Source organism: Rhinolophus sinicus, chromosome 5 (genome assembly GCF_057876585.1).
Source record: "Rhinolophus sinicus isolate RSI-liver-muscle chromosome 5, RSI-T2T, whole genome shotgun sequence".
NCBI classification, from domain to species: Eukaryota; Metazoa; Chordata; class Mammalia; order Chiroptera; family Rhinolophidae; genus Rhinolophus; species Rhinolophus sinicus.
In genome coordinates this window covers 79,617,016-79,644,160 of record NC_142505.1, presented here as the reverse complement: position 1 = coordinate 79,644,160, position 27,145 = coordinate 79,617,016, and the positions used below count along the sequence as shown (strand labels likewise).

The window sequence follows — 27,145 nt, the reverse complement described above, 5'->3', positions numbered from 1 at the left end:
CTTGTAGTTACAAAGCCCCCTACCTCAGGGCTGCACAAAGCGTGTTTGAAAACTTGTTTCTGAAATCCTGCTCTCAAGTTTTGTACTTATTTTGTGACTAAAAGTTAGTGTACATTTTGATGTTTTTGTCTCAGAAGGAGATGATGCATCTGATGGGACTTTGAAGTTGACCAGACGTCCAAGTTTAGTGGCGAGTATTTCCTTGTTAAAGCCCATCGGCTCCAGAAGTCGGCCCAGTTTTCTTGGTGACTCAAGTCACAAGCGGTGACTGGGCGAGGTCACTGAGGAGGTGCTGAGCACCAACAGCGGAGCTCTCCAGGTCCTGGCTGTGAAGGGGACCTTGTTGGCGTCCCACTGCTCTCAGGGCACTGGCGCCAAGGTCCTGTGCCATCACATTGTGGCAGGTATGGGAGCAGGAGGAGGGTGGCAGTGAACATGTCAGCCTCTAGGGTGAGTGCAGTCAATCTGAGATCCGAGCTGCCACCACAATGTTTAGCCTGGGGCCTGAAGGCATATTTAATTGCCTTCTCCACCAGCGCTAATCTGAAAATTAGAAGATGCCATTGAGACACGGTGGTTTGGAATGTCAATGACTTTGACCCCAGGAGCAGGACAAGGACGGGGTCGGGAGCCGGGACGCGTGGTGTGCCGGCTCTGTCCGGAGCAGACCCTCTCCTCCTCTCTCTGTGCCTGCGTGCCTGTGTTGGCTCCTGGATTCTGTCCCTCACCAGTTCTCCAGGACGTCCTTTTGGCTGTGGTCACACTGCCCTTCCCGACCTCCTCTCATGGAGAACCTGTAGCAGCTCCTTCCTACTCTTCACGGCAAGACCAGGATCCAGCTGGGGTTCTGAGCCTCCTCCCCAATCTCTGTCTTTGGTCCGGGACTCCCCCATGCCTCGTTCTTTCCAAAGCTTCAGAACTTTGCACCAAGTTGCAAAGCTTCCTGGCAGACTTCTCCCCACAGGGTATTCTCTCTTCACCCCCACAATGCTTGAGCTCACTGCCATACAGCTGTGGCCAGTCTGGTATAACATGCTAGTTGATCCATTTGTTAACCACTTGAAAATTCTTTGAGGGCAGGGACCATTACCTTGTCCCTTCTTTGTGTATCTTTCAACATACTGTCTCCACCATTGGCATGAAAAGCTAATGGCATCCAGAGGGTAGGAGTGATGTGGGTAAGATGAGAGGCAGGAGGGTGAGCAAACGTTCTGTAAGAGGCTGATAGATTTTACATTCCCACATCCCCATGTCACTCTTTCTATTTTTTTATTTTTATTTTTATTTTACAAATGGCTTGGAGTGAGCCTATCAGGTGATTTGAATCCAAAAGTGGAAACAAGCCCATTTGGGTGACATACTGCTCATCTTTCAAATCTATGAGAGACTGCGAAGCAAATTAAAAAACAAACACACAAACATCCAACCGATCACATTGATAAAATCAATGGGGCTCGGAAGTTAACTTTACCTAATGAATATAAGGATGTCACTTCAGGTCCATGATGGTGCTCGGAGACTTGAGTCACATGCCCTGCAGGCATCTGCAGGAATAGAAGGTGTAGCCCCTCGCTGGGGAGCGACCCATTCAGTCTGGAGGTAGGGCGTTCTGTGGGCTGATGAAGGCAGAGTGGACGGAAGCATAGGACACAAGTGGTCCAGCCTCCCCTGGTCCCATCTCCCCAACCACCAACAATGTGGAAACCGAGACCTCAGAAGTCAGGTTATTGTCTAAGCAGAGTCTAGAACCTGAGTCTCCTGGCTTCCACCCGAGAGCTTTTCATGGGAGGATGGTAGATGCCTCTGGGTACCAGTGAGCTTAGAGAGAACATGGGGTGTCAGTCAGTGTTAGATAAGTGCTGGGTGGAAGGTTCCAGTTAAATAGAGCCACTCATGCATTTCCCTGGATCCTGTGCTTCCCCTTGCTTCCTTTTTTTCTGCCTGCTCCTGACCTCCTTCCTCAGGCACCTCAGTCTCCTCCCTCCCATGGGGTTTGGGGAACTCCCTCTGCACCCCCTGAGGCTGATGCTGAGCTTCTGACTCCAACCTGTCCTGCATGTCATGGTCACAGGGCTCCCGGGTCCCCTGCCCTGGCACACATGCTGTGCCATTCACCAGGAGAGATGCCGCTGGCTCCTGCTTCACAGAGAAGCAAACTCTCCTCTCTCCCTGCCCTACAGAGGCCCAAGGATGACAGATTTTTGAGGGTGAGAAGCCTTGAGGGGATAGATCTTTTGGATGACGCTGATGATATGAATACCGATGATGATGATGACGATGAGGCTGAAATAGCTCCTGTTTGAACGCGGCTCTACGCCACGAGCTTTACCTCTGTCGTCTCACCTAGTACATATCCCAAAGGTGTCAGTGGCAGTATTCCTATTTTCCAGAGGGAGGCAAGGAAGCTCAGAGAGGTGAGGTGATGCGTCTGAGTTCATGCAGCTGGGACTCACGCCCAGACCTGTTTGAGCCTCTTGGGAAGAGCAGAGGTCTGGGGGGTGGAGACCTCCAGCCTCCAGCCCTTTTAGATGCAGCCTGCAGATGTGGCCTCCCCTACAGTGAAGCAGGGAGGTCACTCAGTGACCCTTCTGCCCTCTGGTCCTGCTGCAGTTAACCAGTTGGGCGGGAAAGAAAAACAGTCTGTGCCCTGCTCCCTTCGTCTTTCTTTTTAGGAAACTTTTCCTGGTACTTCTTGTTGTATTGATTTCATTCATTTCAACACACATCTACAAGGACTTCCCCAGCAGCTGCGGAAATGACAGCTTGTTACATAATCAGAGCATTTGGTTAGGACCCAGAAAACATTAGTCACGTCTCAGCTTCACTCCGAATTATCCTGGTAACCTTGGACAAACCATGTGATACCTCTGAGTCTCAGTTTCTTCATCCATCAAACGAAGCGAATGCTGGCAGAAACATTGTGACTGTCCTTGCTCAGTGTCTGCCCCGAGGTGGAGGCTGGTAGGGGGAAGATGAGCCCTTGGCACCTTGTAACCTTGGGGGTGGCTTATTCTGTCCCTTACGAAGAAACCTTGTGGTTGGGCAGAGTGGATCGAGGAAGACAGATGGTGGGGAGGAGTAGAGGGAAGGAGCCAGGAAGAGCGTGGGGGTCATCAGCTGTCGGGGAGCAGGTTAATGCAGGGCCTTCTTAGTGGGGGAAGGGGAGGACGGCCAGATGGGCAGTCCCTGAGCTGAACACTGGATGAGCATTTGTAATTTCATTTGCCTTAAATGTACAGCCCTGCAAGTAGGGATTATAACCAGACTCAGCTAGTATGTGGCAGAACTGAGACCCAGCTGAGAGCTGACTGCGTAGCCCATGCCCCCTGCCCCGAATGGCACTGCCTGGTGGGAGCAGGAAGGGAAGGGTTTTACATTGGGTCCAACAGTGAGGTGCGATTTTCCACCCATCCGATTGGCAAAAATTGTAAGGACCAAGCATGTGTACCTTAGAGGTTTATTGTGAGGATCGAATGAGCTAATGGCTGCAAAGCTCTCCTTTCAGTAGCTATTGTCGTCATCATTTCTGTCATTGCCGTCATCGTTGGGCATTCTCAGTAGTAATGGTTGCACAGGAGTGGAGTTGGCCATTTTCTTCCATATGGGCGTGCAGCTGGCTTTCCCTTTCTTCGTCCCTTGTAAATGGTAAGGCTCTGGCTCCCCAGCATAGAGAGCACAGCTGTTCTTAGGGTTCACCAGGACACTGCCCTCTTTCTCTAAAGCCATGTCCTCCCAGCCCTCTCTGTCTGTAGCCTCCTCCCTCCTTTGAATGGGAAAGTCGGGAGAGGAGGGCCAGCTGGCAGCTTTATACCCCTTACAGATGGTGAGGGGGGTCATTTCACTGGAACTGAGCTTCTTGCTTGGGGAAATGTCACGTCCTGCTCTTGCCTCTCAAATGCCTCAAAACTGTGGTTCGTAATGGCCCTAAATTTAAACCTTGGTTTTTCCTTTCTATATGACTCAGGCACTCTGGGCACAGTCTCAGGAGTGGAGTGGAGGCTCCATAACAGCTGCAGCTTCCTGAGTCGGCATGTGGTGGAGGGCGGGGTTGGCAGAGGGGGATGAGCACTTAACCCATGCCAAGCACTGGGCTGAGCCCGAACCATCATTCTGGCCAATCCTCACAGCTCTGGGAGGCAGGTGCCGTTAGCATCCCCATTTCACAGAGGCAGAAACTGAGCCTCAGAGAGTGAAGTGACTTGCTCTAGGTCATAGAGTGAGCGAGCAGGAGGGGGGATTTGAGTCCGGGTTTGTCTGCCTCCACTTCCTTCATTCTCCATGCCATTGCCTCACCCCTGATCCTAGTAGGATTCTCTTTGTGGTATCGTTTATTCCTGTTACACTAGAGGGATAGAAGCCTGGCAAGTGTCCCCAAGATGAAGGCTGAAGGAATGTCATTGCTCATCCTCATCTGCTCCGTGGGTAGGCGTGGTGGGGGAGATGTGTTCCCAAGTGTATTCTGCGTGTCCCAGCTGTCACAGAGCCTGTGCTTTGTCTGTCCTTGTGCCAAGCGTGGTATATACGTCATTTCATTTAACATTGATTTTTTTTCTAGTCCCGGCAGACCTTATATTTCAGGTTTGTTTGCAGACCTGCAGTAAAGTGAGTATCACAGTAAAGCAAGTTGTAGTCTTTTTGCTTGTCATGGGTCATGACTTCAGTGTGTTAAAAAACGCAACATCTTTGAAGCGCAATCATGTGAAATGCAATAAAATGAGGTATGCCTGTATCTAGCTTCCTTCTCTACGATGTAAACCCCAACAACTCTGCCTGCTTCATTCACTGCTATATCCCTAGCAGCTAGAACACTGCCTGGCACATAGTAGGTGCTCAACAAATATTAGCTGAATACATGGAGTACAACAGCCCATTGAGACTGGTGTTATTATTTCCTCCAGTTTGCAGATTGGGAAACAAAGGCACAGGAGGGGGAATGACTTTTCCCAGAGCTAGGAGGTCAGAGCCAAGGAGGATTTGCACCCAGGTCAGATGATTCTAGAGCTTCTGCTCTCCCTGCTCTGCTATTCTGGGAAGTCAGCAGTACAGTTCCCAAGGATTTGAGTGGCTGATATATTGGCTTCCCTGGGAGCTTCACAAGTAGCATCCTCCTAATGCAGCAAAAGGAAGGAGATAATTGATGAGCTTAATTATCTGTGGCAATGACATGATGAGGGGTGCCACAATGTGAGTGCTCGTTATTACTCTGCAGCCCAGAAGTCCCTGACACGGGAGGGAGTGTGCCCACGACAGCGAGCACCGTGAGATGAGAGCTTTACCATTACGTTCACGGGCATCCCCCCCCAGAGCTTGGTGTTATGGTGTTTGAAAAATCGCTCAGCTGTAGGAAACACAAATTATGTTAGATGGAGAGCAGCTAGCTTCCTGGAGATCACAGTTGGCCTCCGTTAATGAATTTTGGCCTGATTAACACAGGTTCTGGAGTGACATCAAAATATGCAAGAAGAAACTTGGTAGGGGTGGGAGGAGACTAGTTTGAACTTTCTAACTTTGAAATCAAGGGAAGGAAAGGCTTGTGTGAGGCTTGGAGCTGAGGGCTGACTGTGTAATGAGCTCTTAAATCTTTGCAGCTGCACCATTTTGCTCAGACCTCTGTAGACTGGGGCTCAGCCCAGACTCAGGGGGCCTTCCTCACCCTGTTCCATGCCCAAGGACATGAGCCAAGGTGCAAATCTCAGGCTGATTGACCTTGAAAATCTGCACCAACTGCTTCTCTTTTGTCCCAATGCCTCCGTACCTAGATAACTATCATGCATCCTCATCTAAACCCATCATAGTCTATAGTCTTCACAACGACTTCTAGTGGCTTCTTGTCCCCAAATGCCCACCTCCTTATACCTGGGTCCCTACTCCTGCCCCTCCTCTCTGGACCCATGCCAATTGCTTACCCCTTTGATCTATTTATATAACCATCCCACTCATTTGGTTGGGATCTTGGCATCTCATCAAAAGATTGAGCTTTTCGCACGTGCTGGACATGTCTTTTGCAAGTGCTTCCTTTGTCCCCAGGGCTGAGCTCCTGGTTTCAGATCTGCTTTTTTTCTGTACATCTCCAAAAGTTACCCAGGTACCTACATCCCAGCATCAGATGCCTACACCTCCCATGGCCTTGAAAGTTTGCCTGTGTCAAGTCATGGCTGTCTCAGTGTCACTGGGGCCCTCGTTTTAGCCTCAAGAGAATGTGTAAAAGGAGAGGGGGTCCTCACGAATGACGAGACGTAGACATTTCTGGCCAGGGGATGAGCAGTGGGAACCAGCAGCTCACACTTGCCTCACGGGGCAGAATGACCACAAGCCTTGCGGAGTACCTGGCCTAGCTGGCTCACCTTTTATCGGGTTCTAGGAGAAATGAGATGAGACCTATTTGGGGGGAAACTGTGTAATCAAAAGGAAGGAAAAATGACAGACTTTGTCCAGCCCCCATCAGTTTCACAGCCTACCTCCATCAGAGAATGAACTTTTGCAAGGGCATTTTATTACTTAAATGTGTTTTTCACAGAGGTGATGCCAAGCAAAGAAAATCCTCTTTGAGTTATATGGCTTTTTCGTTCAGCACTACAGGGTCTTTCATCTCTAAGCAGTAAAATCAGGCAGTAATTCAAAGTTTAAGTTACTGTTTCATTTTAAAAATATCACCTTAATCTTGTTGCGTTTGGTCAAAAATCTGCTTTGGCGTTTTTGGCCCCCTTTATCTATAGCTTCATTTTTGCCAGCTCTTATGAATATATGCGGGCTTTATTCAGAAAGGCATTTGGGGTTTATTTTCTAGAGAAAGTAGAGGGGAGAGAGGAAGAAATGGGGCTGACGCACAGACATAAAGTGAAGCTGAACGGCTGGCGATGGTTATCTTGTGTCAGGCGGTGGTGAGATGTTAATGGTTTTTTTTGACCTTGTGAAGTGTTAGCTTTGGAAAAGAGTTGGTGGAGATGCTTAGCTGGCATCTGTTTTCTCGTTTTTCAGAATGTCAGGGGCTGCTGGGGATCGACATGGACTCTATCACTCTAGAAATCTACTGCTACTCTTTCTCCGTCTGCACCTTTTCCCCTTATCTGTGACGTCTGTGTATTTAAGGGAAGGGGGCGGGGTTATGCAGGGGCTCTCAGAGAGGTCACCACTTCAGAAAGCAAGAATCTGGAGCTTGTCTCCACAGCTTGTTAGTAATGACAAAGAAATGCAGACAAATGAGGAAAGAGACCTGAGATGCCCCTCAGAGAAGCTTTGGAACAGGAGGCAGCCAGCCCTCCTGCTGAGGGGATCAGAGAAGAGAGGTGGCTTCACCACTGTGTGAGCTGCAAATGATTAAGTTCCTGGGGAGCCTACATCCTTAGGAGTTAAGAACTAGGAGAAAATTGTCACCCCAATACATTTTAATTAAAAAAAGAAGAACCAGGAGAAAATGAGTCGGAAGCCACAGAAGAGGTCTTTGCTAGGCTGCTTTGTAGACATTATGAATTTGATATACACTTCTGTTTGCTCCGACCTTCCTTTTCATTAGTGACGTGGTCATCCCACCCCCACCGGTTAGGGGCTGTGAAGTGCTCTCTCTGCTGTAGCCACTTAGAATGTCTGTGGTTTTCGTCCCTCATTTCTCCAAGAAACTCATTCTTCCTTTGGTGACATGTCTGACAGAGCTTCCAGGGGCTTGTTTTAAATCTCATTCATTTATTCTTTCATTGAACAAATAAGGGTCCCTACTATGTGCTGGGCACTGTTCCTAGGTGCCTGAGACACATCAGTGAATGAAAAGACCAAGAGCCGTGCCCACGTGGAGCCCACGTTCCAGTGGCATCATGACTGTGGCCCTACTAGACACCTGGGAAGATCACCACCTCTCTGCCTTTCCAGATGCAGGATGATGCAACCATAAGGGCATGTGATCTTGGCCCAGTTCTTGGAGAATACCCCACAGTTTGTGTGACCTGGCTTTCTTTGTAAGACAGTAGTTCCTCGGGCACCATGGGCTGACCTGGAGGGACCATTGTGTGAACTTGGTAAACACCTTGACGTGGGACCATATAGTTCACCTCTTAAGAACACAGGCTGTAGAGTCAGATAGCCTGGGTTGGAATCCTGGCTCTGCAACTTAGAGCTGGCTTCCACTGGGCAAACATTTCTGAGCCCGAATTCCTTCATATGTAAGATAGCTGTCACAGTATTTCCTATGGTGTAGAGGCTGGGGAGAAAATTAAAGACGAAAGTGTAGGTAAACCTTTTAGCACAATGCCTGGTTCCATGACAACTAATTATAGTGAACAATTACATGTACATATTATTAAGACTTAATAAGCCATTTCTACCAGCACTGTGGAGGATACAAATATCCTTCGTGTTAGCAGCTTTACTCTGAAGGACACGCAGGTCTACTCCACACAAGCCCTAACGTCCAGCGGCTCAGTTACTAGGGGGGAGGAACATTAGGGAACAAGAGCAAAGCAGAGGAGCCGGCTCAGAGCTGTGTGGGTTGAGAGGTGTTGATTGGAAATGTGCCTGGACCCAGAGCGGTCTCAGGAGCAGCAGTGGTCAGGGAGTGTCCCAGAGGAGCGTGGCCTGAGTGGGGAGGCTTGGAATAGGAACAGAGAAAGGCTTTTAGGTGAGCAGAACCTCAGAGTGAAGCAAGAGGGCGGAGGCCAGCTGTGCAAGGATTTGGGGCGATGCAGTAGAGAAGACCGATCCGGACAAGATGGGAGGGGCCTCAGAGGGGGAGAGGCCTCAGAAACGAGGACTTGAGTTTTAACTGGGCAGTGAGAAAAATGTGAGCATTGGGGGACCTTTGGTCTGACTTCCCAAGAAGCAGGGAGAATCACGTTGGGTCCAAGCTTTGCACCTGGTAGACTGTGAACCCAGCTGCTGTTACGGGGCCAGGGGCTGTCGAAGCCTGGAGTTGTGTAGTGAGAGACGTCGTTGGGCAGCTTGACTGGAGATGAGGACCCCTGAGCCATGTGTACTTGCGCAACAGGCAGCCAGATAGGTGGGGTTACCATCCATCCACTCATCTGCCCAAGCCTCCATTTGTCAATCAACGTTTATTTAGTGCCTGCTATCTTTTAGATGTTTTACTAGGCACTGGGGCAAACAAGTGAATTAAAACATCACGTGTGTGGAGCTCCTAAGAAAGACAGGTTGGGGTTGAGGTGGGCACAGGTGCTCAGAGCCCTCAGGGACCCTACCACAGGCTCAGGGGCAGGGGTGGGTGCTGCAGACAGAGCAAGGTGTTGAGAAGGAGGGGGCCAAGGTGGAGCATGTGTCATTGATTGGGAGTCTGCACTCTGGAGCAGAGTGGGCATGTGTTTAGGAGAGAAGCAAAGGATGAGGGCGGAGGGATATGTGGGCCATAAATCACCAGGGGGCTTTTCTGCTGGGCTCAAAAGCTTTACTTTTCATCTGAGGATGACAGGCAACAAGCAATGGGTGTAAACTGGGGCGGAGTATCCCACACAGATTTGCATTTTACAGAGATCGCACTGGTGTGGAGAGGCTGTTGGAGGAAGGGAAGAATGAAGGCAGGGTTGGGAGGGCTGGAGGAGGGAACTAAGATGCATTCTCTGCTGTGTGCCAGGAATGCTGCCAGGCACTAGGGATCCCTCCGTTATCCATTCCGGTCTCCTGACAGCTGCAGGGGGCGGGGGCATTATCTTTACTTAGTGATAAGGAAAGGGAGGCTTGGGCAAGGTGTGCAGATGGCTCAGATTCTCGCCTCTTATGAACCTTGGAGCTCTGAGTGTCAGATAGCCTTCTAGGTTTGCAATGAGGGAGGCAGAAAAGAACCTGGGCAGAAAGCTTCTCTCCTTCCATCATCACAGCTGGAGAGGTGAGAGTCATGATACAAATTAGGTGTCCCCTAGGTTTGCCTGCTGCCTCCTGTGCATCCTGTCTGTGGGGGGCACTGCCCCAGCCATGTGGGGGATGGGCAGAGGGCGAGATGGCTTCCAGTGGGCGAAGCCCTCCAAGGAAGCCGGGATAGCTGGAGAGTCAGGCATCCCAAGGGCATTTATAGCAGCGGAGACATTTTTATTTTAAGCAGATGCCAGCACTTCGGAACATTCTCTTCCTTTCTTCTGGAGCTGCCTGAGCCCACACACCCGAGCTGGGCGAGAGACTGTGAAGGAGACCCCTGCCCCCACCGCACCTGCCTCTCGCACCTCCTGGAGCCTCTACCGGAGGGCCTCTGCCTTTTCTTGCTCTTGCAGCACCTCCTCTGTTCTCTTCCTTGTGTTTCTTCTCACGCTGCTTCCCTCCTGTCCTTCTGCCCTGCCTCCTCTGCTGATTCCTTTCCTTCCTCTCTCCTTCCGTCATTCTTGTGTTCTTTCCTTACCTTTGCCCTCCTCATCTGTAAAATGGGAGTGGCAGTCCCTAGCCTCCTGGAGTTGCTGGGAAGAGGACTAACTAATTTCAGCAAGCCCTTTCTACCTACTTTCGAGATGCAGGGCTTATGTCTAGCCCTGGTGGGCGTGAGCATGGACAGTGTCCAGTTCTTGCTCTCAATGAGCTTACTACCAGATAGGAGTCAAGTTCAGATGCCCGACGCCCTTTTTGAGGCCCTGGCTGGGCCACTCTGGACTGCCAGCCCTAGAAAATGGTTTGTTCAGCAGAGTGCCATTATACTTGACAGTTACTCTGTTAGCCAGGAATAGCTGCAGGCCCTTACGCCTCCGGAGGTGGCCAGGCCGGGTACGCTCAGCTTCTGGAACACAAAAAGAAGGTGTGCAGGCCCACATCTCCTTAGCCAGCCTATTGGCTGATCCGCTTGAATCCTGTAAGTGATATTAGCTAACTGCAAGAATTGAAAGTGCCTTTTGAATAACATCTTTATCACTAATGCAGTTGACAAGCGTGGGTTTCATTTGGCACAGTTTAGGGAGACGTGTCAAGCTGGCTTCATGTCCCCAGTGTAGCTCAGCTCAGTGACAGCCTCCAGCAGGGGACTTCCTTCCTCTCTCCATCTCGCCTTCCTCTCTGTCCTCTGCGTCTTCGTTCAGCCATCCAGGGATGCCAGGAAAGGCTTTGCCAGACCCCTTGCTGTTTAGGAGTCTGTGAGTCCCCACACACAGCAGTGGAATAGGGAGAAGTTGAATGATGGACATTCAGAATAAGACCTGCCACTTACTGTCCTTGTGTCCTTGAGGCAGTCATTTGCTTTCTTGAGATTTTCGCTTCCTAATCTGGAAAAAGGAACTTGCCAACTCCAGCTCTCCCATAGTATTGTATAAGGGATCTCCTGTAAGTAAACAGACATGTATTAAGTACTAGCTGTGTGCTGGGGGTCTAGACAAAGATGCATATTTCCTTCAGGAGGCAGCTGTGTGGGCAGGCAAGTGCAGTGCAGTGTGGTGAGTGAGTGAGAGAGAGTGGCACTGGGGCGCAGAGGCAGGAAACCCAGAGGCCTGCCTGGAGGGGGAACGAACTGGGCAAGAAAGGGGCAAGGTCTGAATCTCCTGTTCTCCCACTCAGGTGCCCTGAAGTGGCACACTTCTTCATTGCTATATTAATCAGTTTCATTTCTACTTGGATCCCCTTTCCTGCCGGGCTGGCAGGAAACCTGGACTCCGTCATCTTGTGAATTTCTCCCCCTTGCTGAGGTCCTGTTAAGGGTCCGAGCTCTTGTTTGTAGTCAGACATGGGGTTGGGTGGAGGTGCCGGTCTGCTGGTCATGTCTGCACAACACACACCCTTGCTTTTTGGTTCACTCATTCCTTTACTCAACATGTTTTTATTGAGCACCCACTATGTACCAGGGACTGTTCTAGGTACTTTGGATATAGCAGTGGACAAAACAAAGATCCCTGTTGTCATGGAACCCATAGTTTACCAAGGAAGACAGAGAATAAAATAAACAAAGCAAAAAAGAAATTTATAGTGTGTGCGAAGGTGATAGGTTTTATGTTCAAAAGGCAAAGTAAAACAGTGTAAGAGGATCAGGTGTGCGGTTGTGATGTTAAACTGGTTCAGAAGGAAGACGCCTTCAGTGAGCAGGTGCCATTCCAGCCAAGGCCTGAAGGAGACAGGGGAGCAGGGAGTGGCACTTAGGTGTCCCTGTTTCCGGGGCCCCTTTGGGTCTGGGACCCTCTGCTGCTTCCAGGCCTTGCGTGGCAAGGTGGTACGTGGCCCTGCCTCTCCTCATGCTGTCCTTCCTCCGTGAGTCTGTGCATCTGTGCGTCTGCCGACTCCCTAGGAGGCTGACAGGAAGCAGGGCCTGGGAATTCCAAGTCCTTTCTTGTCTGCACTCCCCAAATCCCAGACAGAGGAAAATTCCCACAAAAATTTCAAATGTCAAAATATTAGCCAGCTTTAGGAGGATCCCAGGCAAAGCAGACAGCAGGGTGAAGTCCTAGCAGTGAGAAGCCATGGAGGTGAGGCAAGGAAGCCCCAGGTGTGTGCTGAGGGGGAGCCCCAGGTGTGAGCTGAGGGGGAGCCCCAGGTGTGAGCTGAGGGGGAGCCCCAGGTGTGTGCTGAGAGGGAGCCCCAGGTGTGTGCTGAGGGGGAGCCCCAGGTGTGAGCTGAGGGGGAGCCCCAGGTGTGTGCTGAGGGGGAGCCCCAGGTGTGTGCTGAGGGGGAGCCCCAGGTGTGTGCTGAGGGGGAGCCCCAGGTGTGTGCTGAGGGGGAGCCCCAGGTGTGTGCTGAGGGGGAGCCCCAGGTGTGTGCTGAGGGGGAGCCCCAGGTGTGTGCTGAGGGGGAGCATACCGCATGGACCAGGGAGGGGGGTGGGGAGTGGAGAGCTGAGCCTGGAGGTGTTGGGTGGAGCGCACACCCTGGGGCAGGGCGCTCTCCTCACCTCAGAGTAACTGAGATCCAGTCACTGGTGGAGGCACTGCTTGGCCGGCTCCGCAGATCAAAGGCTGGAGGAGTTGGCTCAGAGCTGTCACGTGTCACATGACTCCGGCCTCAGGGAAGATGGCATCTCTGTCTTAGGCTCCCTCTCCTGGATTTGCCCCATTCCTTTGGCATTTCATGTGCAGGACTTCCCATGGGTTTTGTTAAGCGAGTCAGAGAAAGTTTACTCCGCCTTGCCTCTGAAAGCAAACATGTGACAGTTCGCACACGAGCTGGGCGGAAGTTTGACTCCTTGTTTGCTGAAAAGGGTTTGCTACTTACATCCTGGACAAGATAAACAAGGTCAGGAGAAGTTACTTAAGAGAATGACCTGAGACAAGGTGCCTGTCTTCTTCCAGGCTCAGTTTCCCCAGATGCAACACGAGCATCTTTGCAAGACCTGAAACGCTGCAGTTCAGGGAGCCTCTGTTCAGCTTTCTCATTGCAGTGTTGTTTGTTTACCTCAATTAAGAGAATTGGTGCTTCGGGGAAACCTCAATCATTTGTCTTAACAAATCCGCGTGGGAGGCCTGCTCTGTACAGTTCTAGGCCAGGTCCTGCAGGCCTTGTAAACAAGATCTCAGTGTCCTCCAAGAGCTCACCCTCTAGTGGGGAGGCCCAGGAGGGAAAGTTATTGCAGTGTGGGGGGACGGGGTGGGGGTGGGGGGCATGGAGAGCTGTAGACGGAGCCGTTCAGGAGAGCAAATAGGAGTGGTTTCTGGGTAGAACTTTCCTAGTACCCCCGGGCAAAGCAAGTTACATTTGTTTTTCCCTAGCTGTTGATTATGAAACATAGAAGAGTTTAAAGACTAATGTGATGGTTACTTGTATACCCATTACCAAGATTTGGCAGTTGTTAATCCCCTCCTCCATCTGTATGCACGTACACGCTTATTCCCCTGAATCATTTAGAAATCATTTGCAGTCATTGTGACATCTTATCCCAAGAAAAGAAAACAGACATTCTCCTCTACGGCCACCTTAGTAGGTATTATTGTACCTACGAGAACAATAATTGAATATTACCTAATATACAGTCCATGTTAAAATCACAACAGTTTTTCCCAGAATGTATTTTATAGCTGCGTATAATTACTATTTTTCAAGATCCAGTCAAATCTCACCCAGTGCATTCGTTTCACCTATTTAATTTCTTCTAATCTAGAATAATGACCCACTCGTGCCAGGGTTTTTTGTTTATTTTTGAGAGTTCAGGCAGTTATCTCATAAAATGACCTCAATTTTGGATTTGTTTCCTAATGAATAGATTCAGGTTAGTCCTTTTTGGCACAGGTACTATTGTGCATCCCTTTTGTAGCACATCAGATGGGACACACCAGCATGGAATCGGCCCCTGAGCCCCTTTGTTAAGGGGCAACTGCCATATTTTTGCAAATGTACATTTTCCTCTTTTAATAACTAGGTGTTATGTGGGGGAACACTTGCAGGCTGTGTTACTGTCCTGTGCCCCACTAACTTTCACCCAATATTTTCAGTAAACATCAAATGACTCAGTTATTACATGGCAAGTTGCAAAATGATGATTTTCTAATTTTAGCCTTCCTTCTAAATTTATTTAACTGACATTCTTCTATAAAAAAGAGCTTTTCCTGCTTTACATTTTTAGCAACTTGGTTTTAAAGTTTAGGGTTCTGCCTTCTTTGGAACTCTTAACTCAGAAAAGTGTGTGTGTGTGTGTGTGTTTGAGAGAGAGCGAGCGAGGTGGGGGGAGAAAGATTGAGAGAGAGTGAGAGAGAACAAGAACTAAAGACTGAGTCACACGCACTTCTGGAGAAGGCCAGCCCTCAATAGTTCACCTCAGCTGGCCCCTTCCTTTCTCCTGCCTGTTCGCTCCACTCCAGCCACACTGGCTTCCTTGCTGTCTCTCACGTACAGTCAGCATCTTTCACCTCAGGACCTTTGCACATCCATTTGCCTGGAACCCCCTTTCCCAGGTAGCTGCATGGCTCACTTTATTCTGTCCTCTCACATCTCTCTCAGAGATGTCCTCATCTTGCCAGAGGTGTCCTGATCACCCCTTATAATATACCATTTGCACCCCATCATTCTGTCTCTTACACTCTCCTATATGCTTCTCCGCAGCCCCTGTCAGCACCCACCATAGAAATGGCACGAGAAGGGGCCTTTGTTCTGTTGTTGGCTCATATCATAGCCTAGAACAAGGCTAAAGGCATGTTTGGCAAAGCTCTGAGTGAGACCAAAGCTTTGCTCTTCGGGGCTCCTTCCTGATGACCACTGAGCCGCTCACGGCCCGGGCAGAGATCGACGGCTGTTTTTGCATCCGCCAGGCGTACCGTGTGCAGTCACTCTGCGCCCAATTATTAAAGCCAGCAGAACCTCGAGATTATTCCCCCTCCTTTGCCATGATTTTAGGGGAATAAAAACAAATTAGAATCCATCAACTGTGAACACAGTTGTCAACTGTGAACTGTCAACAGTCTGGTTTAAAAATAGATGATAGGTTGATGAAAAACAGTGGAGGAAGTCATTTAAATAACATGTTAAAAAATAATACCCAAAGCACGCAAAACAAAGCGAAGAGTGTGGAGAGGTAGAGAATTGTCCTCGGTGGAGACTTGCGTGAGCAGTGAACCAGACAGGGGTTATTAGTTTTGCGTTACAAATCATAGAGGAGAAAGATTTACTGGTCATATGCAGGAGAACATTCACTCATTCCGACGTGTTGGCGTGTTGTACAAAACGAAAGATTGGGTGGAAATCTGCTGGCACATTTATTTTTAAGTAGGTCAACGTTTTGAATATTTCTGCCCATTTGTGAAGTCTTTGGCTCTCTCCATCTTCTCTGTTTCTGTGATGATTGGGAAAGGCATTTTTGTCCAGCAGGTCAAGGGGTCTAGAAGCTTCCGGGCTTTGTATTTATATTTAACTTGTGTTTTGTATTTATATTTATACTTGTGTGTGTGTATTTGAAATGGGTTCCAGTATAATGTTTAAAAGTCCTCCACTAATTTCCTACTTTCTTGGCTCTCCTCCTTTAAATAGTTATGGCTAATTATTTATTTGACTGCTTTATCATAAAAATCAATATAAAGGCTTGCATTTTTCATATTTCCTCTTTTCTGGGCATTAGTCACAACTGATGTAATTTGGCCAAGTTCTTTATGTCTAACTGCTCTATATCCCGAGGCTGCTGTTCCACGTTATTTACTTTCTTTCCAGGAGAACTGAGCCACCTTGGCACAAAGATCTGTGCTTTATAAACTAAACACAAGGAGTTTCCATTCCTTGGAGACTCTTTTAAAAAACCTGGATGGAGGGTATATTAGTTTGCTAGGGCTGCTGTAACAAAGCACCACAAACTTGGGGTTTTAAACAACAGAGATTTATCGTTTGCCAGTCCTGGAGGTAGAAGCCTGCAATCAAGGTGGCAGGGTTGGTTCCTTCTGAGCCTGTGAGGGAGAATGTGCCTCCTGCCCCTCGGCTAGCTTCTGGTGGTCCCTTGTCTTCCTCCCGTGTTTCTTCACACTGTCATCTTCCCTCTGTGTCCAAATTTCCCCTTCTTATAAGCATGCCCATCATGTTGGAATAGGACCCACCCTAACGAGCTCATTTTAACTTGATTATCTCTGTGAAAACCCTATTTCTAAAGAAGCCACACTGAAATACTAGAAGTTAGAACTCCAAAATATCTTTTATGAGAGATATAATTCAACCATTACACAAGGTGCAAAGCTTTCTCCAGAGGGAGAGTGGGGGCCAGAACAGGAGTGGTTTCTCTCCGCTGAGGCCCACTTCCAGTGTGGACCAGGGCGAGGCAGGCTCTCCTCCCCACGTAGTAGTGACCATCTGATGGGACTGCGTTTATTGCCATGTGTCTCTTTCCCCTTCCGATGGAGGAGCTCTGGGGCGTGCCTTTTGCTTGGGCTATGTGTGAGTTTTGAGGCATTGACTGGCTCTCCACCCCAAATCCAAGACATTCATTTATACTTGTTTCCTCCTTTCCACCCCCCTCCCCCCCAAAGGGAGGAGTTAGGGTGTCCCTCTATCAGTTCCCAAGAATGTCATTTTGTAGTTTGTTTTCCGCTTTTCCACCTGTGGGGTGCAGACTCTCAGAAGGAGGCTCGCAGTACACCCTCTGTGACCTAGAGCTCCGCAGACTCTGTTCTGACACAAGTCACCGAAGCTGGGCGGGCCGGCTGACTGCCTGGAGCCTCAGGACCTGCAGGGCAGGTGGGGAGGAGGTGGAAGATACTATTTGAGCAAGTCCTTACTGCAAAGAAATCACCATCCAGAATTTTGCCAGTTTTTCCATTCCTGCTTTGAGCATATTGTAAGAGAGAAGGTGTGAGGATTCTGAACCCTTGATTTGGGGGAACAAGGGATGGCCTTGTGGTGTTGGGGGGACACTTATTTCCCCTCCTCACATCTCTCTAGGAGAATCCTTTCACTTTCCTATTCTCTGTTCCCCACTACCTCTTTCCCAAGGGAGGCTGCATGTGTCCTGATGGTGGGAGCCTCATGTCTCTTGGGTCAGTTACATACTCCCTGTAAGGAGCAGAATTGCCGCATTGGGAAGATAACATGGGCCGCCTCTTGTTCCCTTGGCAGCCCTGTACTCAAGGGGCAGCATGCCCACCTCAGGTTTTCGGAATCTGTGTGTACACAGACCAGGGCACACTTTTGCAAAGTCCACCCAGTTCTGTGCATTCTCCCCATCTGTGATCCACAGGTAAGAGGCCAGGGCTTTCCTGGGCCTCTGTTCTTCGGACCTACAAGTTGGGAGGAGGCGCTGGAGGTATGTACTTGGGGTGACGGTCCCGGTCACCCTGCCCAGCCCCGCGCAGCAAGAAGCCGTGTGCTCTGATAGGAATCTGGCCTCTCTGGGTAAATCTGGTGCGCTGATCACCTCTTGGCTTCTATATCTGTTCTACTGTGGCAGGAACCCAGGGGAGAGGGGATGGGGTAAGAGACTGGGTGGGACTTAGAGAAGCACTGCCGGAGGGAAGGTGCATGCGATGTCTGAGTTTCAGGGTACCTCTGCCCAGCGATGGGCAGAGTGCTGAACGTGCAGTTCAAGGAGAGGCCTCAGGAGCAGATGACAGTCAGGTACATACCTGTGTGCCCTCTCCCGTTCCTAGAGATGCCCACGCAGGCTCTCACTTACTCCTCCTAACAGGTGTCCCCGGGAGGGGTGCTTGTAGCTTGGTCGTCTCCTCTGTAGAAACCTATACACTTTGTTTTGTATTTTATCATAAAGCATTTGACACGTACACATACATGTATGTGTTATTCATGTAAGTTGCCAAACCTAGTGACAAAACCAAAGCCTCAGCACCTAACACCCACCTGTGAAACATACCACTCCCAGTTTTCAGTGCTTCTGTGGGCTGACGTTGTCCTCCTGCCCCCCTTCCCCAAGGTAACCCCTATCTTGATGGTGTTTGTCACACACCCCGTTTTCAAGTCGCTTTTACCCCACATCTATGTAGCTCTACCTAGCGTGTTTTGAGCATTATACAAAATGTAATTACAGCCCTTGAGCTTCATTTAAATGCCACATATTGTCCTAGAAGACAAAAAGCAGATCTGTGCCCTTGAAACATGGATTTTCATCGGAGCAGATAAATCTTGTTTTCTCTGGTGGCATCTTTCTGAGTTGGGGAGGAAGCCCAGTTGTCTCCACAGATTGCGACAGTGGCAGTACAGGCGATGGGGCACTGGGGCCAGCCAAGGAGCCCGAGTTACTAGAACGATAGTCCACAGGGGCTCCTAGGGAAGGACCCCCAGGTAACTGGTATTCTGGGCATCCAGGAAGCAGATGGACTAACTCGGACTCCAGGGAAAGACTGAGGTGAGCATGGAGGCTGTAAGGCCAAGTGCTGCATGTGAAGTTCAAGGAGAGGGCTCAGGAGCAGATGACAGTCGGGGACGGCTCCCCACACACATCTCAGGTACTGAGCTCCAGCACCTGCACTCCTGTGCAGCCCCGTTGGCAGCTCCTGGTGGCCGCAACAGAGGTTTAGAGCAGCAGCAGGAACCTGCCACTGTTCCTTCTGCATTTATCATTCAGCAGCTATTCCCTGAACACCTACTACGTGCCAGGGGTGTACATAGTACATAGGTGTGTCATATCATGCTAGAGATTAAGACAGTGACTGAGACCTTTTCCAGCTGTTAAGTACTTCATGGTCTTGCAGGAAGTCAGTTGTTCTGTCAGTCAGCTTTTGCTCAGTTGTGCTATGGTGATAAATGGTCCCCAAACATCGGTGGCTTACAAGAGCAAACAGCCATCCCTTGTGCATGTTGCATGTTAGCTTTAGCTCTGTTCCATGTCCTCTGCCTTCTGGGTCCCAGGAAGAAGGAGCAGCCTGTATCTGGCACATGTCATTTTCACGGTAGAGGGAAGAGCAAGATAGGTGATGAAACCAAGCAGTGGTTCTTAAAACAGCAGACCTGGTTGTGTCACTCCTGCTCGCAGTCCACTGGCTGGAGCAAGTCATGTGGCCACGAGGACTGATGTCACTGGGGAGACATCCACTTTCCCACAGGATGGTGCTGTGCTGTGAGACACACAAGGCAGTGAGTAACGTGTAGATTCCTCTTTCGGGGGGCTGGAGAAAGTTGGGGAAAATATTACAGCCTATCACAGATAGAAACAGGCAGTTACAGTAGCAGTCTGATAAAGCTTTATGGTAAGTAAGTGTAATCAACTTTGACTTTACAAAATAAATTTTTATATAAAAATATAGTTTCCCCTAAATTAGCTTTAAGGGATTCCGTTGTCAAAACAGTTTGAGAACTGCTAGTCTGAAACCGAGGATTGTTCCAGAAAGCTGATCCAGGGGAGAAGAAGGAGGTAGGCCGAGCCCTGGGCACCTGCACACATGCTCTGTGATTGGAAACAAAGCTTCTTATAGTGGTGACCCACCTGCCACCTTCCAGCGCTCCTCTTGGCTTATCTTCTGTCCGTTTGACTGTCTGCAGGCCTGTCCATATTGGCAGGTCTCTTTTGTGCTGCATCCCTACATAGACCCATAGCCTGCCTCCCCTCACAATCACGTCCATGTGCCTTTAGAAGAACACCCTGTTTTTTGCTTTCTCCTTAAGTCAGTTGATGTTTGAGGCCTGAGCCACGGCTTCCTTTCATACAGCCTGCACACCCGCTGCTACCACACCAGGCACATACGAGACACCTAACAAATATGTACAGAAGGGAGTTTTGCATGAAGAGGAAGCCAGCACCCTGCAGACCTGTGTGTTGCTCTCTCTCCACAAGGGTAGGCAGCGGCTGTGTGGGTGACAGTGGAATTACACCAGAGTGACTCCAGCACATAGAGAACTGGGTGGAAAGCACACTTTGCCTTAGTCTGTCATTGGTATGGAGACTGAATAGCTCTTCCTCTCACGAGGAGCCACCATTCCTCTGCATTCACGTGTGCTGCTTTGCAAATGCCTTTTCCAAAGATATGCATTAGTGTTTTCCAAGGGCGAGGGCTGTATCTCCTCTTTTCTGTCTTTTAAAAGATTCCCCTTGGCACCTGATAAGGGCTGCACACACAGGGGGTAAAATTTGCCTATCTCCCCTTCCTTTGAAGCCTCACCAGCCAGATACAAACACAGTCCCGGACTTGTGGGCCTTTGCAGAAAACTGATTACACACAGGCCTTGATCTTGAGAATTTTACAGTAAAGGAGTGAGCTCTCAGGCAACTCAGATCCAGGCCAATAGCAACACAGAGGACAGTGCGGCTGTCTGTTCTCTCCAGCCCACCCACAAACTCACCTACGTGACAGAAACAGTGCAGTGGGGCCATGAGGTGCTTACACCTGGTGTCAGACCGGCTGTGAATCCTGGCCCCACCCCTGTGAGCGTCAGGATCGGTTACACGTTATTTGACCTCTCTGAGTCTCTGTTTCTTATTCCCTGATGTAGGAATAATAAACAGCCTCTTAATTGTTGTGGCGTTTTGCGCCTGTAAATAACATCCTTCTTTCTTGCTTGTGTTCTGAATCAGTTGAGACTTAAGAGTAAAAAGCTGTCAGAAAGGGGCCCAAATACTACCACTGCTACTGAGAAAGGGTTGACAAGGGGACAGGTGGCTTTGGGCTTCCATGGTGAATGGAGAATTAGGCAGACACTTCCAGTACTCACAGGCTGCCTACACAGCCACAGGTGTCCTCCAGGGAGCAGGGGAAGACGGTGCAAACTTAGGTTTAGGGGGTTGAAGCAAAAGCACTCAGTGCCCACTTGTTCCCAAGGGGCAGCACGGTAGATGATGACGCTCCTCCCCAGGAAGAGCGTGTGAGCAGGAGAGGGACGAGGGGGTGCTCTGCTGGCAGACCTTTCCTACCGTGTTTCCCCGAAGAGAAGGCCTGGCCAGACCATCAGCTTTAATGCAGCTTTTGGAGACATTAATATAAGACCCGGTCTTATTTTAATATAATACTGGGTATAATATAATATAATATAACAATATAATATACTGGGTCTTATATTAATGTTTGCTCCAAAAGGCTCATTAGAGCTGATGGTCTGGCTAGGTCTTATTTTCAGGGAAACACGGTAGGTGGGAACAAGGAAACTGGAGAAGCAGCCTCCCGCTGTGAGGTCAGGGTTCTTTGTGGGGCTTGTGGGCTTCCACGACGTCCTTTCAGACTAATACTTTTATTAACAGTTCCAGTTGAGTTGCCAATTATTCAAGTCAGCCTTGCAGTGCTTCAGCTGTGCTTTTAGACATTATCCTATGCATCTGGAAAAACATAAAAAGCCATTTCTTATTTAGTGTTCTGTAATCCAGACTTTCAACTGAGATGGACCCCTCTGTTCTCTGTCTTTGCTCCTGTGGGCCTAACGGTGGTTAGAGGGGCACGAGCTCTTTCCTGAGGCCTGTTCTGTCTCTCTTTTGCAGTGCAAGATGGAGTTCCATGCTTGTTCTACTGGCAAAAGCCTCACCACCCTCTGCGATGGGCCCTGTCCATGTCTCCCGGAGCCTGAGCCACCGAAGCACAAGGCAGAAAAGAATGGTGAGTGGGGACCGCAGGAGACTCCCCGACGGAGGGATAGGTGGTACGAAGGGCTGGTATGGCTAAGCTGTGCCCAGAGGCTGGCAGCGTGGCACACCTCAGAGCCAGGCTGGGGAGAGGGGCTTATGTGGCACATACTGCAGCTTGTTTATGGACTGCCTTCAGCTACCATTAAAAAGGAAAAGGAGAGCCTAGAGTCTTTGAAATTAATTCTGTTAGACCAAGATATGCACTAGGTCCTTTGCGAGGTCAAATTGGCTGTGGTGTGGGAAGGTCAGGTGTTTTCTGCATCTGAGACCAGGGCCTGCCCTGGGGTACATCTTGGTCTGCCTTGAACTCTAATCTCTAAATCCTTTGAACTTCTCAAGGCCAAATTTCAAAACAGAGACTGCAGAGATGTCATAATGGTGGAGAGTACCCCCCCCCCCCCGCCCCCAAAGGCATTTCCTTATTTATACATTCTGCTTGGAATACAGCACAGAGCCAAAGGACACATGAATGGAGACTACCTCCCCGGGGGCAGCTGTTTCCCCTCCATGGCAGAGAAGGGCAGGATGGTTGGGCTTATTTGTATGTTTTCACGGCGGAGAAAGTAATGTCGTCCCACTGGTCTCAGTTCCTTTTTGAGGCTTCCCTAATGAGACCCACGATAGAAGTTTGCATTTTCCTTCTGCGGAGCTGGGCTTTTTCAGTTGTGACTGGCTAGTCCATGACCAATGTTGCATGTCTCTGTGTGTGCACGTGTACGCACGCACATGCCTTCTAAAGTGTCTTCTGTTTGTAACAGGAAAAGGAATAGGGTGTGTTTATCCACTTGCCTCTTTTTAAGTCGTATTGTGTTTTCTAGGGCACACAGATGCTGTTCCAGTCTAAATGTGTGCATGGCGGTCACTGTGGAAAGTGTGTTAACAGGCTCTTTGGGAGGTTTTACTCAGATGTGGAAGGATCTTGTAAACCATAAACCACTGTGGTCACAGCTAATCTCCATAGAGTCCTCTTGATTACCAAAAAGCTCATCTCATTGCACTGTGACCTGATTCATTTCTACAGCTGCATAAATATTAACTAATAAGTCCCTTGTTGTATGGACAGAAGACTTAGAGCCCTGTGCTGTTAAGCAACTAGAATCCAGACAATTAACTTCTGTGTGGAGATTTCTTAAGAATCTTCATAGGAAGTTTCGATAGCCTCTATTCAGGTATATCGTTTATTGCTTTTATTTACGCTTCTATTCTGAGGCATGGAAACCAAACCAAGAGACTCATCTCCACCATGTTGCCTGTAGTATCTATAAATGGGGGTGAACGCATCTCTTGTCAAGGGTATGCAGCTCTGCTAAGGCTTCCTGACTTGCCATCTTAAGGTAACAGACCAGTTTTCTGGGAGGGTTTTGTGGTTCTCCAGACAAAGTATGGCCCTTATTTCTTAGTGGTGGGCTTGTCATACCTGATTAAATGGATTCACTCTCAAATTCCAGACTCCACCATCCACGTAGTCAATTACGTACTGGCAAAAATTAGAACACGTTTTTCTTGGACCTACGCAAGTAACTGCATTGCCATTAAAAGTAAAGAGACTCAGAAAACAATGCTGTTCCTGAATTTGGAGAGCTCAGTGGGAAGAAGAATACCGCCTAAAAGGGTTTCATTTCAAATTGTTTGTAAAAGCAAAGACTACTAAGTTAACAGTGAGAGCTAGCTCAGGAAGGAAGAGAAAGAAGCTCATCATATACCTCTCCGAAATGAGAGCAATAAAATATTATAACAACACTGTTCCAAAACAAATAATCCAAATTATATTTCCCTTATCAGTCCTTTCAGTTCTCTATAATCATTTTGTATTCCATTGGCTCTTGGGTCAAGTTTGGTTTTATGAAGTCATCTGCCTCTGGAAGGAGTCCTGGAACTCCACACCGAGTCTCTAATACCATCTGGAATTTGTGTAAGAAATATCACTGTGGAAGCCTGTGACAATGAATCTGTTGCTTGAAGTATGGCTCAGACTTGGTACAGTTCTTTCCATGAGGCTCTGAGACTGTCTGTCTTGGTTAAAGACCCAATTTCTGGGCCATGACTTAACAGTAGTGTTTTTATATAAGCATGAGGGGAAGCAGAAACTGTCTGGAGGGTAAGGACATATTATGGGCAGTGAGGGCCCTGATAAATCCCTAGGGATGTTATGTGAAATGATTAAATTAATCACATTTTTACCTGGACCAAATTAATCAAGGGAAGGCTGACCTTTTCCTTTGATTTGACAGTTCTTTCCATGCAGCTCTCACCATAGTTTGTGATGGGCAATGAGTACTGAGCTGAGGTTGCAGCACTTGGAAGGAGGAGGAAGGGATGGGTGGGAGAGAGAGGTCAGAGGTGAAATGGCAGCTTTCTTTTGGCCACTCAGCTGTGGGGGTGGAGAGAGGGGGAAGAGGGACCATGCAGTCCACCTCCCCTTACCTGCAGCTGCAGGCACGGGGAGTAGCAGTCTTTACCTTCCTGAGACACACCTTGGCTCTGGACCGCGTCAGGAGCCATCTTGTTTCTGTGTCTCTTGCAGAAATGATGTTTCATGTAGTCTCACAAATACAGGTCTATCAAAATGTGGCGTTATTATTGCTATCCATATTTTCTTTTCTTAGCTGTTTTGAACCTTGGTTCTATTTGGTAATAAAAGCATTAAAGTAATCCCCTCCAGGTCCATTCTGTCACTTCAGGGTTTTATCTAAATTCTAGGATGTAGGGGGTGGGTGGGGGCTTATGAGCTGTGATATTGGTAGGAAGTTGGCTCCTGGGGTTATCTTTTCTTGGCACCCGCCTTTACAGAGTTCTTGCCGTCTTCAGTTAGTTGGCCTGCAGTGTTCTTCCTCACTGCGTCCAATGAGAGACGTTTGGATCCCAACCACGACTTCTGCCCACCATGTCCATTAAGGTCACACTGAGTCCTCTCTCTTCTATGTCCTACGCTTCTGGGTGTGCTAATCCTCACACAACCCCTCCCTGGCTCCCTTCAGGGCCACAGGAAACTTGAGGATGCCCTTCTGTGATCTCCTCGTGTCAGGAAAGACTGTAGCGGGGTTTTATCTCAAGCTCTCTTTCCTTGGATCTGCCTGGCAGCCATTTCTAATCTATGCAGAGGGTGTTTTTATGAGGCTTGCCTCAAATTAGATTTCATATTGGTAGCAAAACGCAGGTCCTTTTTGCAGCTGGGGTTCTCCACCTGCCTGGGGTTTCACAAGTGCCTCTGCCCTATCCAGGACCCAGAGTTGGATTGGAGATGGGGAGAACTGTGATGAGCAGAGCCTTTCCTAGGGACTCACCTGCCTCTACCTGTTCTCCTTCCCAAAATGTCACTTCTTATAGTCCCAACTTTGATCAATACTGGATGTGAGTGTATCGCAGGTGTAGGAGGGCAGGGTCTAACCCATTCTCTTTCCACTCTCTAGAGTGCATTGCTTCTTCCAGCCTTTGGCATTTTGAAGCATAACATGCCCAGCTCTTGCAAGTCAGATGTCTCTTATCTCAGCTTTAAGTGTCAGGAATATTTTTGGGAAGTCAAAGCCAAGTGGTTGATATTTTTTCTTCTCCTTGTTTTTTCTGTCATCTTTTGATGTGGCCTCTGAAGACATGGTAGATGGTGGGACCGTCCCTTAATATCTCGGAATATTTCCTCTCACACTTCCAAATTACTTCACCACCTTGGACAAGTTACTTAATTGCTTTATCTCTTTTATCTCTATGACACCAGTCCAGCCTCAAGAGTATCGAGTAATGATTGCCCAAAAAAAGGAAAAAGAAAAAAATAAATTAAAAAGAGGGAGATGAAATTAAAATCTAGTGTTAAGCCTGGGTTTCTGGGCTTTGTCACACAGTCTTCCAGGAAAGATCCTTCCCAATTTCTCTTGGTATTTTCTAGTATCCAACAGCCAGCCCAGTCAGGAAGTCATTTCTTATATCAAACATTAACTCTTTAGCTCCCAGGTATTGCTGCTGCTTTTTCTTTAGTCCTCAGTGAATATTATGAGGAATGCCTGAAGTATTCATTTCCTGATTTATTTACAGTGGTTGAAAATCTAAGGGGAAAATAGAGATCTTTTACAATTAGAGTCTTTAAGATACATTTTTATGTATTTCTTTTAAGATTTTTATTAAAATACAGCTAACATACAATATTATATTAGTTTCATGTGTACACCAGTTAGTCAACATTTATATACCCAAAGAAGTAATAACCATGAGAAGTCCAGCAACCATCTGACAACCAGACCATGCTATCACAATATTATTGACTATATTCCCTATACTGTACATTACATCCCCATGACTTGTTTGTTTTATACCTGGAAATCTGAACGTCTTATTTCCCTGTTAAACTAGCCAACACTTCTCCCTTTCCAAACCTGAGCCTGTCCCCACTCTGCCTGCCCTCCCTCTTTCACAGAGACAAAACATGCCCCCTTGGCCTGGGCTTGGCAGCTTTGTCCATCTGGAGGAAGGGTTTGGAGCTCCCTCATTGCTGAGGTGAAAACTTTGCAGTTATAGGATGTAGGACATCAGATCAGGAAAGACCTCACTTATCTTATTCCATACGATGTTGAGGGTACCCTTGTGTTCTTACAAGGTGCCTCAGGTGTCCCCATCAGGACCAGGGGAGAGCCTCCAGCCTCCCCGCTAGTGACTCCATTTTATGCCTTACCACGTTAGGTGACATCTCTAGGAAATGAGTTTGACCCTTAGTGATCCTTATTCAGTCCCCATTTACCAGAAGAGGAAACTGGAGACCCACTAAGAGAAGGAATCTTGCCTGAGGTCAGACAGGGGGTTGTGGTGGAGCTGGGGCAGAGCCTGGGCCTTGGGACCCCAGCCTTTGTTCCTGCTGTGTGTACATCCTTAGGTCATGGTCAGCAGAGTCTTCAGCCTGAAGATGGTAGAAGGTCTGCAGCTGAGTTTGGTGGTAGTTAGACTTAATTTCTCCAGGGTCTGATGTCACTTGCCCAGATCTTAAAGTGTCAGTCATCAGGCAGAGAATGTTATTGAGTCCCCCACCAGCGATGTTTTGAATAACATTTGAGGAGGAAGTAAAACAGCACGATCTCTAAGGACAGTTCCCTCTTTGCTTCTGTTGTCACAGATTAGCTTTTGGAGAAAGGGTATGGGTGGAGCCAGTGAACCTCAAATTCTGGAGAAAGCTGTGGAACTGTAACCCTTACCGGCCTCACATGTGCCGGGGAGGTGGGGCAGAGTGGGGCCATGTTGGGTCCAGGCAGGGGAGGAAAGAGGGATGCAAGTCTTCCCAGCAGGACATGCTAAAGAGAAAATAAC

The 27,145-nt window shown here is 48.6% G+C and overlaps 1 protein-coding gene across 1 annotated transcript in view; it reads left to right on the top strand.

Annotated features, from left to right (window-relative positions):
- The window catches only part of SPOCK1 (SPARC (osteonectin), cwcv and kazal like domains proteoglycan 1), a 470,125-nt gene that overhangs the window by 366,184 nt on the left and 76,796 nt on the right, over positions 1-27,145 (top strand). The window contains exon 6 of the mRNA XM_019740366.3: positions 21,716-21,830. Coding sequence (XP_019595925.2) covers positions 21,716-21,830 — 115 coding nt within the window. The remainder of the gene's footprint in view (positions 1-21,715; positions 21,831-27,145) is intronic.